The 16,415-nt window shown below is 44.7% G+C and overlaps 1 protein-coding gene across 1 annotated transcript in view; it reads right to left on the bottom strand.

Annotated features, from left to right (window-relative positions):
* Nucleotides 1–5,043, bottom strand: part of ninj1 (ninjurin 1) — a 40,310-nt gene extending 35,267 nt beyond the window's left edge. The window contains exon 1 of the mRNA XM_067998724.1: nt 4,806–5,043. Coding sequence (XP_067854825.1) covers nt 4,806–4,874 — 69 coding nt within the window. The 5' untranslated portion in view covers nt 4,875–5,043. The remainder of the gene's footprint in view (nt 1–4,805) is intronic.
* Nucleotides 5,044–16,415: the final 11,372 nt, after the last annotated feature.

The following is a 16,415-nucleotide window of genomic DNA, read 5'->3' as shown; positions in this document are numbered from 1 at the left end:
ACATTTTCTCATTTCATTTTGTATACAGTAAAAGTAGAGTGTAATAAAATTGAGGTCTTTGTTTGTTGTATCATCTTTAATAGATATCTTCTTTACATCCACTGTAAAACTTGTATGTTGAGAGGTTTAGATTATACCAATTGATTGAGACTTCACTTTTATTGCTCAGCTGATGTTTTTTGGGGGATTAAATGCTACAGTGGTTTAGTAATATTGTCTTTTCATCTTGAGACATGTGCTTAAATCTGGCTCTGACTCAAGGAATGAAGGTCACATTTTTTTTTGCTGGCTATCAGGACCTTATTCAGTGTTGTCACTAGGCGTTTAGTAAAGCGCAGTTGTGCAGAAAATGTTCATACTATGTCCGTTTGAACAGTGAAAAACACCAAGTAACATTGTTGTAGTTTTTCTCCTTCCAAATCTAGGTTATGTCTGGAGAGAATATTTTGAGCTGTAGGGAGGATTGTAGTGTCGGGTCAGGTACAGAAAATAATCAAAAAGACTAATGGAATGCTGGCCTTTATATCTAGAAGACTAGAATACAAGGAGATAGAAGTTATGCTACAGCTATACAAAGCCCTGGTTAGACCACACCTAGAGTACTGTGTTCAGTTCTGGGTACCACACCTTAGGAAGGATATACTGGCCTGATATAGTGCAGTATAGATTTACTAGAATGATACTTGGACTCCAAGGGTTAAATTATGAGGAGAGATTATACAAACTAGGGTTGTATTCCCTGGAATTTAGAAGATTAAGGGGTGATGTAATCGAAGTTTTCAAGATATTAAGGAGAACTGATAGGGTACATAGAGAGAAACTATTTCCGCTGGTTGGGGAGTCTAGGACTAGGGAACATAGCCTAAAAATTAGATCCAGGACTTTCAGGAGTGAAGTTAGGAAACACTTCTACACGCAAAGGGAGGTCGAAGTTTGGAACTCTCTTCAACAATCGGCAGTTGATGCTAGCTCAATTGTTAATTTTAAATCTGAGATTGATAAGTTTTTGTTAACCAAAGGTATTAAGAGATATGGGGCTAAGGCGGGTATGTGGAGTTAGATCACACATCAGCCACGATCTCATTGAATGGCAGAACAGGAGCGAGGGGCTAAATGGTCTACTCTTGTTCCTATGTTCCTAGGAGTGATGTATTAAGAGTATCACACATAAAGTATATCGCACAATGCTGAAGTGTGTTAGGTTAAGAATAATTTTTGTTCAATTTTTAATGAATATATGCAAGATTAATGAAGTGCACGTGTAAAGGATGAGGAAATTTGAAGTGAGGTATTGACCAATTGATGCACACAAAAGAATTGCTTATGTTATGATGCCTTTGATTGCAGTGACGTATTATTTGCACTTTGATAGCTGGAAACATTAGCCCTGTTACTTTCAGGGAGTCGGGAAGGGAGCAGGGGCACGTGTCAATGGCCAGGAAACCAGGAAATACCGGGAAGGCGGACATCCTGACGAATTTAACGACAGGACCTCATTAGGATTGTTTACTCAGTTTCCTGCGTGCCAGACGGCCAGATTTTGATGCTGGCCAGCTGCTGGGCGGGAAAGCCTGCTGTAGAAGGCAGCAGCCAAAGACTGCTGGGAACAGTCACCGGCAATCAAGAAGATCGAGGGTTGGTGAAGGCTTGGAGCGCGGGACCGAGGAGAGAGAGATCGCTTGGGGGGCGGGGGGGTGGGAAAGAGAGAGACCGCGGGGGAGGGAGAGGTCGAGACCGCGGGGGAGGGAGAGGTCGAGACCGCGGGGGAGGGAGAGGTCGAGACCGCGGGGGAGGGAGAGGTCGAGACCGCGGGGGAGGGAGAGGTCGAGACCGCGGGGGAGGGAGAGGTCGAGACCGCGGGGGAGGGAGAGGTCGAGACCGCGGGGGAGGGAGAGGTCGAGACCGCGGGGGAGGGAGAGGTCGAGACCGCGGGGGAGGGAGAGGTCGAGACCGCGGGGGAGGGAGAGGTCGAGACCGCGGGGAGGGAAAGAGATAGAGACCATGGGGGGAAAAGAGATAGAGACCGCGGTGGGGGGGGGGGAGAGATAGAGACCACCATGGGGGGGGGAGAGATAGAGACCACCGTTGGGGGGGGAAGAGATAGAGACCACCGTTGCGGGGGGGGAGAGATAGAGACCACCGTGGAGGGGGGGGGGGAGAGATAGAGACCACCGTGGTGGGGGGGGGGGAGAGATAGAGACCACCGTGGTGGGGGGGGAAGAGATAGAGACCCCGGGGGGGAAAAGAGATAGAGACCGCGGCGGGGTGGGGGGAAAGAGATAGAGACCGCGGTGGGGGGGGGGGGAAAGAGATAGAGACCGCGGAGGGGGTGGGGGAAAGAGATAGAGACCGCGGGGGGGGGGGGGAAAGAGATAGAGACCGCGGAGGGGGGTGGAAGAGAAAGAGGCCGCGGTGGGGGGGGCAAGAGATAGAGACCGCAGGGGGGGGGGGGGGAAGAGATAGAGACCGTGGGCGGGGGGGAAAGATATTGACCGCAGAGGGAGAAGAGAGAGACCGCGGGGGGGGAAGAGAGACTGCGGGCGGGGAAAGGCAGAGAATGCAGCGGGGGGAGAAATATAGATCGCGGGGTGGTCGGCCGATCGCGGGGTGGGACAGATCACGGCAGAAGGTTTGCTTGAGGGGCCGGGGGAAGCACTCCTGCTCCTCCTGGCCCACAAACAGTGCTGGAAAACACTTAGCTGCCAAAGCTGGCAGCTCCCATCTCCCTTCAGCTGCCGGGTTTCCCGAGCCCTGCGAAATTTGGCCTGCAGTCATTAAATTGAAAGGGCTGCCAAAATCTAAGGGACGGAGCCTCATTTACATATAATAATGACAGACCCGCCTCTCCAGAGTGGGTTACTCGACTATCCCCAAACCCACCACGGTAAAACTGGAAGTAAGTGCATTCGTGGTGGGTAGGGGTAGGGTTTCACATTTTTAACAGTTTAACCCCCCACTCCTGACCCCCTCCTGCCCGTCCTGGTGGGGGGGAGGGGGTTAAAATTCCCTCCATCGTGTCATTGTATTGAAATGCTGTGCTGGATGCAGTACACTGTTAACAAAAAATAGAACACATAATGGACTTAATGTCTTGGTAATCAACTATAGATTGTTTCTCAGAAATTGCAGTAATTTTCTCAAAATTGTAAATTTTGATGTATGAGTTTTGCCACCTGTCAAGGATTGAATGGTCTGGTAGTTAGTGTTCATTTGGATAGTTGCTGTCACCAAAACACCAGAAACAGAATAAACCTCCCTGCCAACAGACATACACACAAAATTCAAACCACCTATATTTATAAATAAGTTGTTAGAGATAATTTTGAGGTTGTAATCTCATCTGTGGGTCCCCAATACCATTCAAATGTAAACTAAGCTCAAATGATTTATAACAGTAGTCAATCCCTTGGATAGATATTACCTTGTAATCACTCTCTGGTATCCATCTCTATATAAGTATGGACTTTATTTTTTAACAGTGGATTACTTGGTACAGTTGCAATAATTAAATCACAATCACAGTTCTTCGGTTAAATCTAACTGTGGTCAGGGTATGATAGTGTAGTGGTTTTGCTTTGGTTATGTTACTGGACTAGTAATCCAGAGGCCTGGACTAATAATCCTGAGAATATGGCAGTTTGAGAATTGAATTCAGCTTAAAATATCTGGAATTAAAAAAAACTGACATCAGTAAAAGTGACCATGAAGCTGTCAGATTATGGTAAAAACCCAACTGGCTCACTAATGTCATTTAGGAAAAGAAACCTCCCGTCCTTGCCCGGTTTGACCTATATGTGACTCCAGTGCCGCACCAGTATGGTTGACTCTTACAAGCCCTCTGAAGTGGCTTAGGAAGCCACTCAATTGCATCTAGGGATGGGCAATACCCACATCCTGAGAATGAATGGAAAAAAAACTGTACAGACCACACGTGTACACTGTGAAACCTGCGATCAACAAAAGGAAATGTGGATGCCTATGACCTCCACAGAACATGTATTGTTAAAAAAAATTGGGAATCATTAAAACTAATTTTTCAGGATTCAAACTTCTCCAGGTTTGCGTTCTTAATCTCTGACATTATCTGGCCCCCAGATTTGATTACCGTCTGCCTATCCTTTCGACATATAAGGTATATTTATCTCATGCACAACTTTTTTATTGAGTAGCCATCATACCTTAGACATAAAATACTAATGCAATAACAAATCAGTGATAGAAAAACTGCACTCTCGGATTTGGAAGAATTGCTTGCATTTAACATTCATCGTTTAATGTCTAAAACTTCATACAAAATTAACCAGAAATGGAAATGTAGTGAGCAAAGCTGTTCGACTCAACCTCTTTAATTCAGCGGATGCCAGGAGTATCGCCAATTCTTTCTCCAGATACCTGTCTTTAATGAGCGCGTGCCCGTTATCTGGGAAAGTACTTCTCGATTTCAACCGATTGTCATGGAAACGCCGCTGGGCTGTTCTTAAGTTTCAAAGCGAATGAAATATATTAATGGACGCGACCACTCTGATATCTATTTTTTTTTAAATTTCCTGACTGTTCTGAGATTCTCTATTATACAATGAAGCGTTCGCGGCCACTGAATGGAAGTACGGCCTAACTGTTGTAGCCAAGCCAAAAATAAATGTCCCTCTTTAGCCAACAGTAAGTAGCGCGGCCGATAGCAGCGCTGACTGGGTTCGTTCCAAACCAAGTGGGTCCGGTGCGACCTGTCGCCTCGCCTACATTGTCCGCAATGTATCGAGTTGACTGAGTGTCTCGGGGTTCCAGCCAGACTCTGCCGCTCCTACCTCTAAATCAGTCGGATCTCTCCCGCCGTTCACAGGATCGCCGTTCAGCTCTATGTTTTCAGACTCCATCGTTTTTATAAATTTTCACTGGAATCGAGGAATTTGAGACAAATCCGGGAAAGCTGTGTGCGCTGTGTCAATCTATGTCGGTCAGACCAGACGGAGGCGTCCCCAGCTCAGATGGACAGGACTGGAGGAGGACAAGGCAGAGCTTAGCTCTACCGGGAAACTCCATCTAGTGGGCTCGTATTAACCACAGCCTTTCGGTTCGCTATTTCCACCCAGTCATAATGGATACGGCACAAAGGGGGCCTGCGGGGGCTCTCTCTGCAAGAGCAATCCAGCTGGTCCCACTCCCCCGCCCTTCAAATTTTTCTCCTTCAGGTACCAATCTAGTTCCTTTTTGAAAGCCACAATTGAGCCTGCTTCCACCACCCTTTCAGGCAATGCATTCCAGATCCTAACCACTCACTGTGTAAAAAAAGTTTGTCCTCATGTCGCCTTTGGTTCTTTTGCCAATCACCTTAAACCTGTGTCTTCTAGTTCACGACCCTTCCGCCAGTGGGAACAGTTTTTATTTGCTTTGTCTAGACCCTTCATGATTTTGTAAAGCCTGAAATTACTTTAACTGCTCAGCACCTTAAAGTGTATTACGAAGCCTCAATGTCCGTTTTTCTGAAGTCAGTTAAGCCTATGGATTGTAAAGCTGTTTTCCCAGATCTGAAAATGCCACTGGTTCAGATTCATTCGCCTGATGGGAAGATGTGGGCTATTTACAAATATGATACTGAGAAATAAATAGCACCCACCATACATTCAAACCAGATGGTAGTTTGCTTGCTGATCATAAACGTTACTCCTCCTGCTGGATAATGAGTGTGACTGAATGTTATACCCTTTTGATTTTGATACATAAACTAACAAGGTTGATTTTCCCAAAAACTGAGTTAATAATAATTGCCACTCATAATATTTCCTAGATGTTACATAGAATTACATGGAATGTACAGCACAGAAACAGGCCATTCAGCCCAATAGTTCTATGCCAGTGTTTATGCTCCACACAACAACAACTTGCATTTATATAGCACCTTTCACACAGTAAAACATCCTCCTCCCATCCCTCTTCATCTAATCCTATCAGCATAACCTTCTATTCCTTTCTCCCTCATGTGTTTATCTAGCTTCCCCATAAATGCATCTATTGGCAGCTTTCAACTCTCTCCACAATTGCTAGCAATGACCTCCATGTCAAAATGATGTCAAGTTTTACAAAAACAGGAACTGGGTGGTGCATTGGGTTAGACTTCTCATTGGGACCGGGGTTCAACTCCCTTAGCAGAGAGGTCAATAAGCAGGGGGCATAGATTTAAAGTGATTGGTAGAAGGATTAGAGGGGAGCTGAGGAAAAAAGTTTTCACTCAGAGGGTGGTGAGGGTCTGGAACTCACTGCCTGAAAGGGTGGTGGAGGCAGAAACACCCAACTAATTTAAAAAGTACCTGGATGTGCACCTGAAGTGCTGTAACCTGCATGGCTACAGACCAAGTGTTGAAAAGTGGGATTAGGCTGAGTGGCTCATTTTTGGCCGGTGCGGACATGATGGGCCCAATGTCCTTCTTCTGTGCTGTAAATTTTCTATGATTCTATTCTAACTCCATCCCAAAACAATGAAATAAAAGTATTCTGTCTCTGTCAAGAATACAGAAATTAGTTACTAATGGGCATGGCCACAAAGCCATGTTTTCCACACCAAAGCCAAACTCTCATTCATCCTTACAGATTGTTCATTGCATTTCATGAATACCCATGTTTCAGGAAGGTGCACCTTCAAAATGCAATGCAGATCTCAGTCTTGAAAATTTCAACTGACCCAGCATACAAAGACTTTTGGGGGATAGAATTTCGGATTTCCACGACCCTTTATGTGAAAAAGCGCTTCCTGATTTCAAGAAGTAGGGAAAGGAATAAAGGGAATGGAGTTTTTACAATGTGTACAGGACTCCTTTCTTGCCCAAAATGTGAGAAGCCCAACAAGAGAGGAATCACTGCCTGATCTAGTAATTGGAAATGAACCAGAGCAGATAAGAGAACTAAGCGTAGGGGAACATCTAGACAATAGCAATCATAGCATAATAAGGTTTAAAATAATGATTAAGAAAGACATAAGTAAGACAAAGACCAAAGTAATAGATTGGAAAAAAGCTAATTTTGAAGGGATGAGAATGGAATTAGGGAAGGTAAATTGAAAAAAGATATTGACAGACAAAGAGGTAGAAAAGCATTGGGAAATATTTAAAACGGTGATCAATAGAGTTCAGGAGAAATATATTCCTTGAAAAAGCAAGAACAAACCAGCCAATAATGAAACACCATGGATGAATAAAGAGATACGGGTAAAATTGAAACTAAAGAAAAAGGCATACTCTAAGTACACAGACAATAAAGGAGAGGGTGACAAAAGGGAATAGGTTAGGAAAGAAGTTTTTAAAAAATTAGGAAAGCAAAGAGGAACTACAAAATTAAATTATCAAGGAATATAAAAAGAAATAGTGAAGTATTCTACATACACATAAATGACATTAGAAGAAGAGATCAAAAAATATATAAAAACATTTAAGAAAGGGGGGAGATAATTGATAAATTAATCAAACTTAGAGAGGATAAAATCCCTAATCCAAATGGATTGCATCTGTGAATATTAAAATAACTTAGGGAGGAGATAGCAGAGGCACTATTACATATATATATATATATATATATAAATTCAATAGAAAAGGGAATAGTACCAGAGAACTGGCAGACAGCTAATGTTATTCCTATATTTAAAAAGGTAGATAGAACAAGTCCAGGGAAATATAGACCAGTTAGCTTAACGTCAGTGGAAGGAAAGATAATGGAATCTTTACTTAAAGATGTGATAGAAAAACATCTAGAGAATGAAAATATAATAAAGAATAGTCAGCACGGATTTCAGAAGGAAAAGTCATGCCTGACCAATCTTATTGAATTCTTTGAAGAAGTAAAGGTAATGCAGTACATGTAATATATTTGGAATTTCAAAAGGCCTTCGATAAGGTACCACATCGTAGACCACGATCGGAGCACATGGAGTAAGGGGACAGGTAGCAGGTTGGATAGCAAGTTGGCTACAAAACAGAAAACAAAGCATAGGGGTTAAGGGTAGCTACTCAGACTGGCAAAAGGTAGGAAGTGGTTTTCCACAGGGATCGGTGCTGGGCCCAACGTTGTTCACAATTTACATTAACAATTGGGATTCAGGGATCAGAAGTACAATTTCAAAATTTGTGGATGACACCAAATTGAGGAAGAATGCGTCAAAATGCAAGAAGACATTAATAAACTTGCAAAATGGGCGTGTAATTGGCAAATGAATTTCAATAAAGATAAATGTGAGGTGCTGCACTTTTGGTAGGAAGAATAAGGAGGCCACATACTGCTTGGATAATAAGTGTCTAAATGGGATAGAGGAGCAAAGGGATTTAGGGGTACAGATACACAAATCACTAAAAGTAGCGACGTAGGTTAATAATCATAGAATCATAGAAAGGTTACAGCACGGAAGGAGGCCATTCGGCCTATTGAGTCCGTGCCAGCTCCATGCAAGAGCAATCCAGCTAGTCCCACTCCCCCGCCCTATCCCCGTAGTCCTGCAAATTTTTTCGTTTCAAGTACTTATCCAGTTCCCTTTTGAAAGTCATGATTGAATCTGCCTCCTCCACTCCCCCTCACAGTGCATTCCAGATCCTCATGTCACCTTTGGTTCTTTTGCCAATCACCTTAAATCTATGTCCTCTGGTTCTTGACCCTTCCACCAATGGGAACAGCTTCTCTCGATCTACTCTGTCTAGACCCTTCATGATTTTGAATACCTCTATCAAATCTCCTCTCAATCTTCTCTGTGCCAAGGAGAACAACCCCAGCTTCTCCAGTCTATCCCTTTAACTAAAGTCCCTCATCCCTGGAATCATTCTAATAAATCTCTTCTGCATTCTCTCTAAGGTTTTCACATCTTTCCTAAAGTGCGGTGCCCTGAACTGGACACAATACTCCAGTTGTGGCCGAACCAGTGTTTTATAAAGTTTCATCATGACTTCCTTGCTTTTTTTTTTATTCGTTCATGGGATGTGGGCGTCTCTGGCAGGGCCAGCATTTATTGCCCATCCCAAATCGCCCTTGAGAAGGTGGTGGTGAGCCGCTTCCTTGAACAACTGAGTGGCTAGCTAGGCCATTTCAGAGGGCGATGAAGAATGAACCACATTGCTGTGGGTCTGGAGTCACATATAGGCCAGACCAGTAAGGACTGCAGGTTTCCTTCCTCAAAGGGCATTAGTGAACCAGATGAGTAACTTGTACTCTATGCCTCTATTTATAAAGCCCAGGATCCCGTATGCTTTTTTAATCGCTTTCTCAACCTGCTCTGTCATCTTCGACAATTTGTGAACATAAACCGCCAGATCTCTCTGTTCCTGTTCCCCTTTTAGAATTGTTCCCTTTAGTTTATATTGCCTCCCCTCATTCTTCCAACCAAAATGTATCACTTCACATTTTTCTGCGTTAAATTTCATCTGCCCCATGTCCACGCATGCCACCAGCCTGTCTATATCCTCTTGAAATCTATCACTATCCTCCTCACTGTTCACTACACTTCCAAGTTTTGTGTCATCTGCAAATTTGGAAATTATATCCTATACACCCAAGTCCAAGTCATTAATATATATCAAGAAAAGCAGTGGTCCTAGTACCGACCCCTGGGGAACACCACTTACAACTCCCTCCAGTTCGAAAAACAACCGTTCACCACTACTCTGCTTCCTGTTACTTAGCCAATTCTGTATCCATGCCGCCACTCCCCCTTTTATTCCATGGGCTTCAATCTTGATGACAAGCCTATTATGTGGCACTTTATCAAATGCCTTTTGAAAGTCGATATACACCACATCAACTGCACTGCCCTCATCTACCCTCTCTGTTACCTCATCAAAAAACTCAAGTTAGTTAAACACGATTTGCCTTTAACAAATCCGTGCTGGCTTTCCCTAATCAATCCGCACATGTCCAAGTGACAGCTAATTCTGTCCCGGTTTATTGTTTCTAAAAGTTTCCCCACCACCGAGGTTAAACTGACTGGCCTATAGTTGCTGGGATTATCCTTACACCCTTTTTTGAACAAGAGTGCAACATTTGCAATTCTCCAGTCCTCTGGCACCACCCCCATATCTAAGGATGTTTGGAAGATTATGGCCAGTACCTCCGCAATTTCCACCCTTACTTCCCTCAGCAACCTAGGATGCATTCCATCTGGACCGGGTGACTTATCCACTTTAAGTACAGCTAGCCTTTCCAGTACCACCTCTTCATCAATTTGTAGCCCATCCAGTATCTCGACTACATCTTCCTTTACTGAGACTCTGGCAGCATCTTCTTCCTTGGTAAAGACAGATGCAAAGTACTCATTTAGTACCTCGGCTATGCCCTCTGCCTCCACGAGTAGATCTCCTTTTTTGTCCCTAATCGGCCCCAACCCTCCTCTGACTACCCGTTTACTGCTTGAACACCTATAGAAGACTTTTGGATTCCCTTTTATGTTTGCCACCAGTCTGTTCTCATACTCTCTCTTTGCCCCTCTTATTTCCTTTTTCATTTCCCCTCTGAACTTTCTATATTCAGCCTGGTTCTTACTTGTGTTATCAACCTGACATCTGTCATATGCCCCTTTTTTCTGCTTCATCTTACTCTCTATCTCTTTTGTCATCCAAGGAGCTCTGGCTTTAGTTGCCCTTCCTTAGTCCCTTGTGGGAATGTACCTAGACTGTACCCAAACCATCTCCTCCTTAAAGGCTGCCCATTGTTCAATTACAGTTTTGCCTGCCAATCTTTGATTCCAATTTACCTGGGCCAGATCTGTTCTCGTCCCACTGAAATTGGCCCTCCTCCAATTGAGTATTTTTACTTTAGAGTGGTCCATGTCCTTTTCCATAGCTATTCTAAACTTTATGATACTATGATCGCTGTTCCCTAAATGTTCCCCCAGTTGATCCACTTGGCCCACCTCATTCCCCAAAACCAAATCCAGCAATGCCTCCTTCCTTGTTGGGCTGGAAACGTACTGGTCAAGATAGTTCTCCTGAACACACTTCAAAAATTCCTCCCCCTTTTTGCCCCTTATATTATTAATACCCCAGTCTATATTAGGATAGTGGAAGTCCCCCGTTATCACTACTCGATAGCTTTTGTACTTCTCTGTAATTTCCCTGAAAATTTGCTCCTCTGTATGCTTCCCACTAGTTGGTGGCCTATAGAATACACCCAGCAGTTGTTTCTTAACTCTAACCAAATAGATTCTGTCCTTGACCCCTCCAGAACATCCTTTCTCTCCAGCACTGCAATATTCTCCTTAATCAATACTGCCACTTGCCCTCCTTTCTCTCCTTCCCTATCTTTCCTGAACACCTTGTATCCAGGAATATTTAGTACCCAATCCTGCCCTTTTTGAGCCAGGTCTCCATTATTGCCATGACATCATATTCCCATGTGGCTATTTGCATCTGGAGCTCACCAACCTTGTTTACCACGCCTCGTGCATTTTTACATGCGCTACAAACCAGTCTTAGACTTTCTTGTACTCTCTCTTAGTCTGATCCCACCTAATACCATACTATATCTTATTCTGGTGCTATCTTTCTCTCCAAATCCTTTGTGCTTCTTGTTTTTCCTTTCCATTGCTACATCCTGGTGCCCACCCCCCTGCCAAATTAGTTTAAACCCCCCACAGCACTAGCGAACCTCCCCGCGAGGACATTGGTTCGAGCTCCGTTGAGGTGCAACATGTCCGGCCTGTACAGGTCCCACCTCCCCCAGAACAGATCCCAATGCCCCAGGAATCTAAAGCCCTCCCTCCTGCATCATCTCTCTGGCTGTTCACCCTCCCCCTCCAGAATGTTCTGCAGCCGTTCAGTGACATCCTTGACCCTGGCACCAGGGAGGCAATGTACCATCCTGCAATCAAGTCTGCGGCTACAGAAACACCTGTCTGTTCCCCTAACTATAGAATCCCCTATCAGTATTGCTCTCCTGACCTTTCTTCTCCCCCACCAGCCTCGCGGATGCACTGCAGTGATGCCAGCTGTTGCTCAAGCTCCGAAATCTGGAACTCGAGCTCCTTCAGCGGATGACACTTCCTGTACCTGTGGTTGTCCAGGTCACGGGAAGCATCCTGGAGTATCCACATGGCACAAAATGTGCATTCGACGGGTCTGAAGTTCCCTGCCATGCCTCTATTTATTATATTATTCACTAAACTTAACAAAAATAAACTTAAAGACTTAAAAAAAAACACTCACCAGCTACTCACCAATCAGTCCCTTCTCCTGTGCTGACATCACTTCAGGTGCTTTTTCAACTCTCGCTCCGCTCTCTCTCTCCTCTCTTGCTCCTCCTTTTATCGCCGATCCCGCGCTCTGCTCTCTCCTCTCTTGCTCCTCCTTTTATCGCCGATCCCGCGCTCTGCTCTCTCCTCTCTTGCTCCTCCTTTTATCGCCGATCCTGCGCTCTGCTCTCTCCTCTCTTGCTCCTCCTTTTATCGCCGATCCCGCGCTCTGCTCTCTCCTCTCTTGCTCCTCCTTTTATTGCTGATCCCACGCTCCGCTCTTTCACCTTTTAACGCTAATCCCGCGCTCCGTTCTCTTTCCTCTCTCACTCCTTCTTTTATCGCCACTCTCTAAGGCCACAAAAACGGCAAATCAAGCACTGGGGTTTATTGCTAGAGGGATAGAATTGAAAAGCAGAGAAGTTATGTTAAACTTGTACAGAACCTTGGTAAGACCACACTGGGAGTACTATGCACAGTTCAGGCCAGATATTATAGTAAAGAGAAGGCTGATGGATGACTTTTTTTTATTATTCGTTCATGGGATGTGGGCGTCACTGGCAAGGCCAACATTTATTGCCCATCCCTAATTGCCCTTGAGAAGGTGGTGGTGAGCCGCCTTCTTGAACCGCTGCAGTCCGTGTGGTGAAGGTTCTCCCACAGTACTGTTAGGTAGGGAGTTCCAGGATTTTGACCCAGCAACGATGAAGGAACGGCGATATATTTCCAAGTCGGGATGGTGTGTGACTTGGAGGGGAACGTGCAGGTGGTGTTGTTCCCATGTACCTGCTGCCCTTTTCCTTCTAGGTGGTAGAGGACGCAGGTTTGGGAGGTGCTGTCGAAGAAGCCTTGGCGAGTTGCTGCAGTGCATCCTATGAATGGTACACGCTGCAGCCACGCTGCGCCGGTGGTGAAGGGAGTGAATGTTTAGGATGATGGATGGGGTGCCAATCAAGCGGGTTGCTGTGTCCTGGAGCTTCTTGAGTGTTGTTGGAGCTGCACTCATCCAGGCAAGTGGAGAGTATTCCATCACACTCCTGACATGTGCCTTGTAGATGGTGAAAAGGCTTTGGGGAGTCAGGAGGTGAGTCACTCGCCGCAGAATACCCAGCCTCTGACCTGCTCTTGTAGCCACAGTATTTATGTGGCTGGTCCAATTAAATTTCTGGTCAATGGTGACCCCCAGGATGTTGATGGTTGGGAATTCGGCGATGGTAATGCCATTGAATGTAAAGGGGAGGTGGTTAGACTCTCTCTTGTTGGAGATAGTCATTGCCTGGCACTTGTCTGGCGTGAATGTTACTTGCCACTTATCAGCGCAAGCTTGGATGTTGTCCAGGCCTTGCTGCATGCGGGCACGGGCTGCTTCATTATCTGAGGGGTTGCGAATGGAACTGAGCACTTGTGCAGTCATCAATGAACACCCCCATTTCTGACCTTATGATGGAGGGAAGGACATTGATGAAGCAGCTGAAGATAGATGGGCCTAGGACACTGCCCTGAGGAACTCCTGCAGCAATGTCCTGGGGCTGAGATGATTGGCCTCCAACAACCACTACCATCTTCCTTTGTGCTAGGTATGACTCCAGCCACTGGAGAGTTTTCCCCCCGATTCCCATTGGCTTCAATTTTACTAGGGCTCCTTGGTGCCACACTTGGTCAAATGCTGCCTTGATATTAAGTACAGTCAATCTCACCTCACCTCTGGAATTCAGCTCTTTTGTCCATGTTTGGATCAAGGCTGTAATGAGGTCTGGAACCGAGTGGCCCTGGCTGAACCCAAACTGAGCGTTGGTGAGCAGGTTATTGGTGAGTAAGTGCCGCTTGATAGCACTGTCGACGACACCTTCCATCACTTTGCTGATGATTGAGAGTAGACTGATGGGGCGGTAATTGGCCGGATTGGATTTGCCCTGCTTTTTGTGGACAGGACATATCTGGGCAATTTTCCACATTGTCGGGTAGATGCCAGTGTTGCAGCTGTACTGGAACAGCTTGGCTCGAGGCACGGCTAGTTCTGGAGCACAAGTCTTCAGCACTATAGCCGGGATGTTGTCAGGGCCCATAGCCTTTGTTGTATCCATTGAACTCAGCCGTTTCTTTATATCATGTGGAGTGAATCGAATTGGCTTAAGACTTGCTTCTGTGATGGTGGGGATATCGGGAGGAGGCCGAGATGGATCATCTACTCGGCTCTTCTGGCTGAAGATGGTTGCAAACGCTTCAGCCTTGTCTTTTGCACTCACGTGCTGGACTCTGCCATCATTGAGGATGGGGATGTTTACAGAGCCTCCTCCTCCCGTTAATTCTTTAATTGTCCACCACCATTCACGACTGGATGTGGCAGGACTGCAGAGCTTTGATCTGAACCGTTGGTTGTGGAATCGCTTAGCTCTGTCTATAGAATGTTCCTTCCGCTGTTTAGCATGCAAGTAGTCCTGTGTTGTAGCTTCACCTGGTTGGCACCTCATTTTTAGGTACGCCTGGTGCTGCACCAGCAAATAGAGGTCTTTAAGATAATGAAAGGGTTTGATACGGTAGATGTAGTCCACTTGTGGGGAGTCCAAAGCTAGAGGTCATAAATATAAAATAGTCACTAATAAATCCAATAGGGAATTCAGGAGGAACTTCTTTACCCAAAAAGTGGTAAGAATGTGGAACCACAAGGAGTAGTTGAGGCAAATAGCATAGATGCATTTAAGGGGAAGCAGGATAAGCACATGAGGGAGAAAGGAAAAGAAGGATATGCTGATAGGGTTAGATGAAGTAGGGAGGGAGGAGTCTCGTGTGGAGCAGAAACGCCGGCATAGACCAGTTGGGACGAACGGCCTCTTTCTGTGCTGTAGTCTCGATGTAGCTCCTAAATGGCTTTGTGATAATTATAAAATTATGTCCCCTTGTTCTGGATTCCCCCACTAGAGGAAATAGTTTGTCTGTATCTAACTTATCGAATCTCCTTATCATTTTAAATACTTTGATTAGATTACCACTTCAAGGGAATACAATCCAAGTTCATGCAACCAGTCCTCATAATTTAATTATTTAAGCTCTGATATAATTCTGGTGTATCTTTTCTGAGATATATCTTTTCTGAGTTTTGGTGCCCAAAAATGAATGCAATACTCCAGATGGGGTCTGACCAAAGCTCTATAGAACTGAAGCATAACTTCCTCACTTTTGTGTACCAACCCTCTTGAGATAAAGGTCAACATTCCATTAGCCTTTTTGATTACTTTTTGTATCCGTACACTACCTTTTAGTGATCTGTACACATGGACACCCAAATCCCTTTGCTCTTTCATAGCTCATAGTCTCTCACCATTAAGAAAATATTCTGATTTGTCTTTCTTTGATTCAAAATGGATGACCTCACACTTCCCCAGATTGAACTCCACCTGCCATTTGCCCACCGACGTGGTCTGTTTATGTCCCTTTATAACTTCCTGCTTCCATCTACACAATTTACTGTGTCTCCAGAAAAAAGTTACAAAAAATACTAAATTTATCTGAAATACAAAAGAAAACACTATTTCTAAATGCAACAAAAACAAACTAAAAAGTAAAAAAAGCAATAAAATTACTCACCAAACCTAGAGGTACGCAACTTTAAAAGGACCTGGAAGTCACTTGTGATGGCTGTGTGTCTGTTCTCTGATGCAGCAAACTACTGGGAGATGCAATGCAGGGGAGGGCCGTGCCTTTATTTAAATATTTTTTTAAAGATCTAATAAGGCTTGCATCCGAGGAGATCGCCAGTCTCCTGTTCCTCCACCATTGCCTGGTCAGAAAATACAGGGCAGCATGTTTGCAGTGCATATCAGGTGCAAGGCCTCTGTCCCTGATTTTTCAACCGTGGCGCGCACCTGCACCACCATATAACTCTGTTCCTCATTGCAATTCCAGCAGATGGGGAAAAAAATTCTTGGGAGCCAGCTCCCGACTTTCCCCTGCCACTTCTGGGATTTCCCTTCTTAAGTGACAATACAATGTGAACAATTCTGCAAATGTTGGCAAAAACATTGTCTATGAGTGCATTGAAGGCACTAAATAAAATCTCCTCCACAATTCTTTTGCAAAAAATTGTAGTATTTTCTGTTCAGTTTTTACTTTGAGACATTTTTGCTACTGGCTTGATTTTTTTTTCCTGTAAGTGCTCCTACAGTCAGGCAATCTGACATTAGTACTGTCCCAGTGTGTACTCCAAAAAATATACTGTTGATTT

This window comes from Heptranchias perlo, chromosome 17 (assembly GCF_035084215.1).
Source record: "Heptranchias perlo isolate sHepPer1 chromosome 17, sHepPer1.hap1, whole genome shotgun sequence".
NCBI classification, from domain to species: Eukaryota; Metazoa; Chordata; class Chondrichthyes; order Hexanchiformes; family Hexanchidae; genus Heptranchias; species Heptranchias perlo.
The sequence above is the reverse complement of the archived record's forward strand: the minus strand, read 5'-3'. Positions and strand labels throughout refer to the sequence as shown.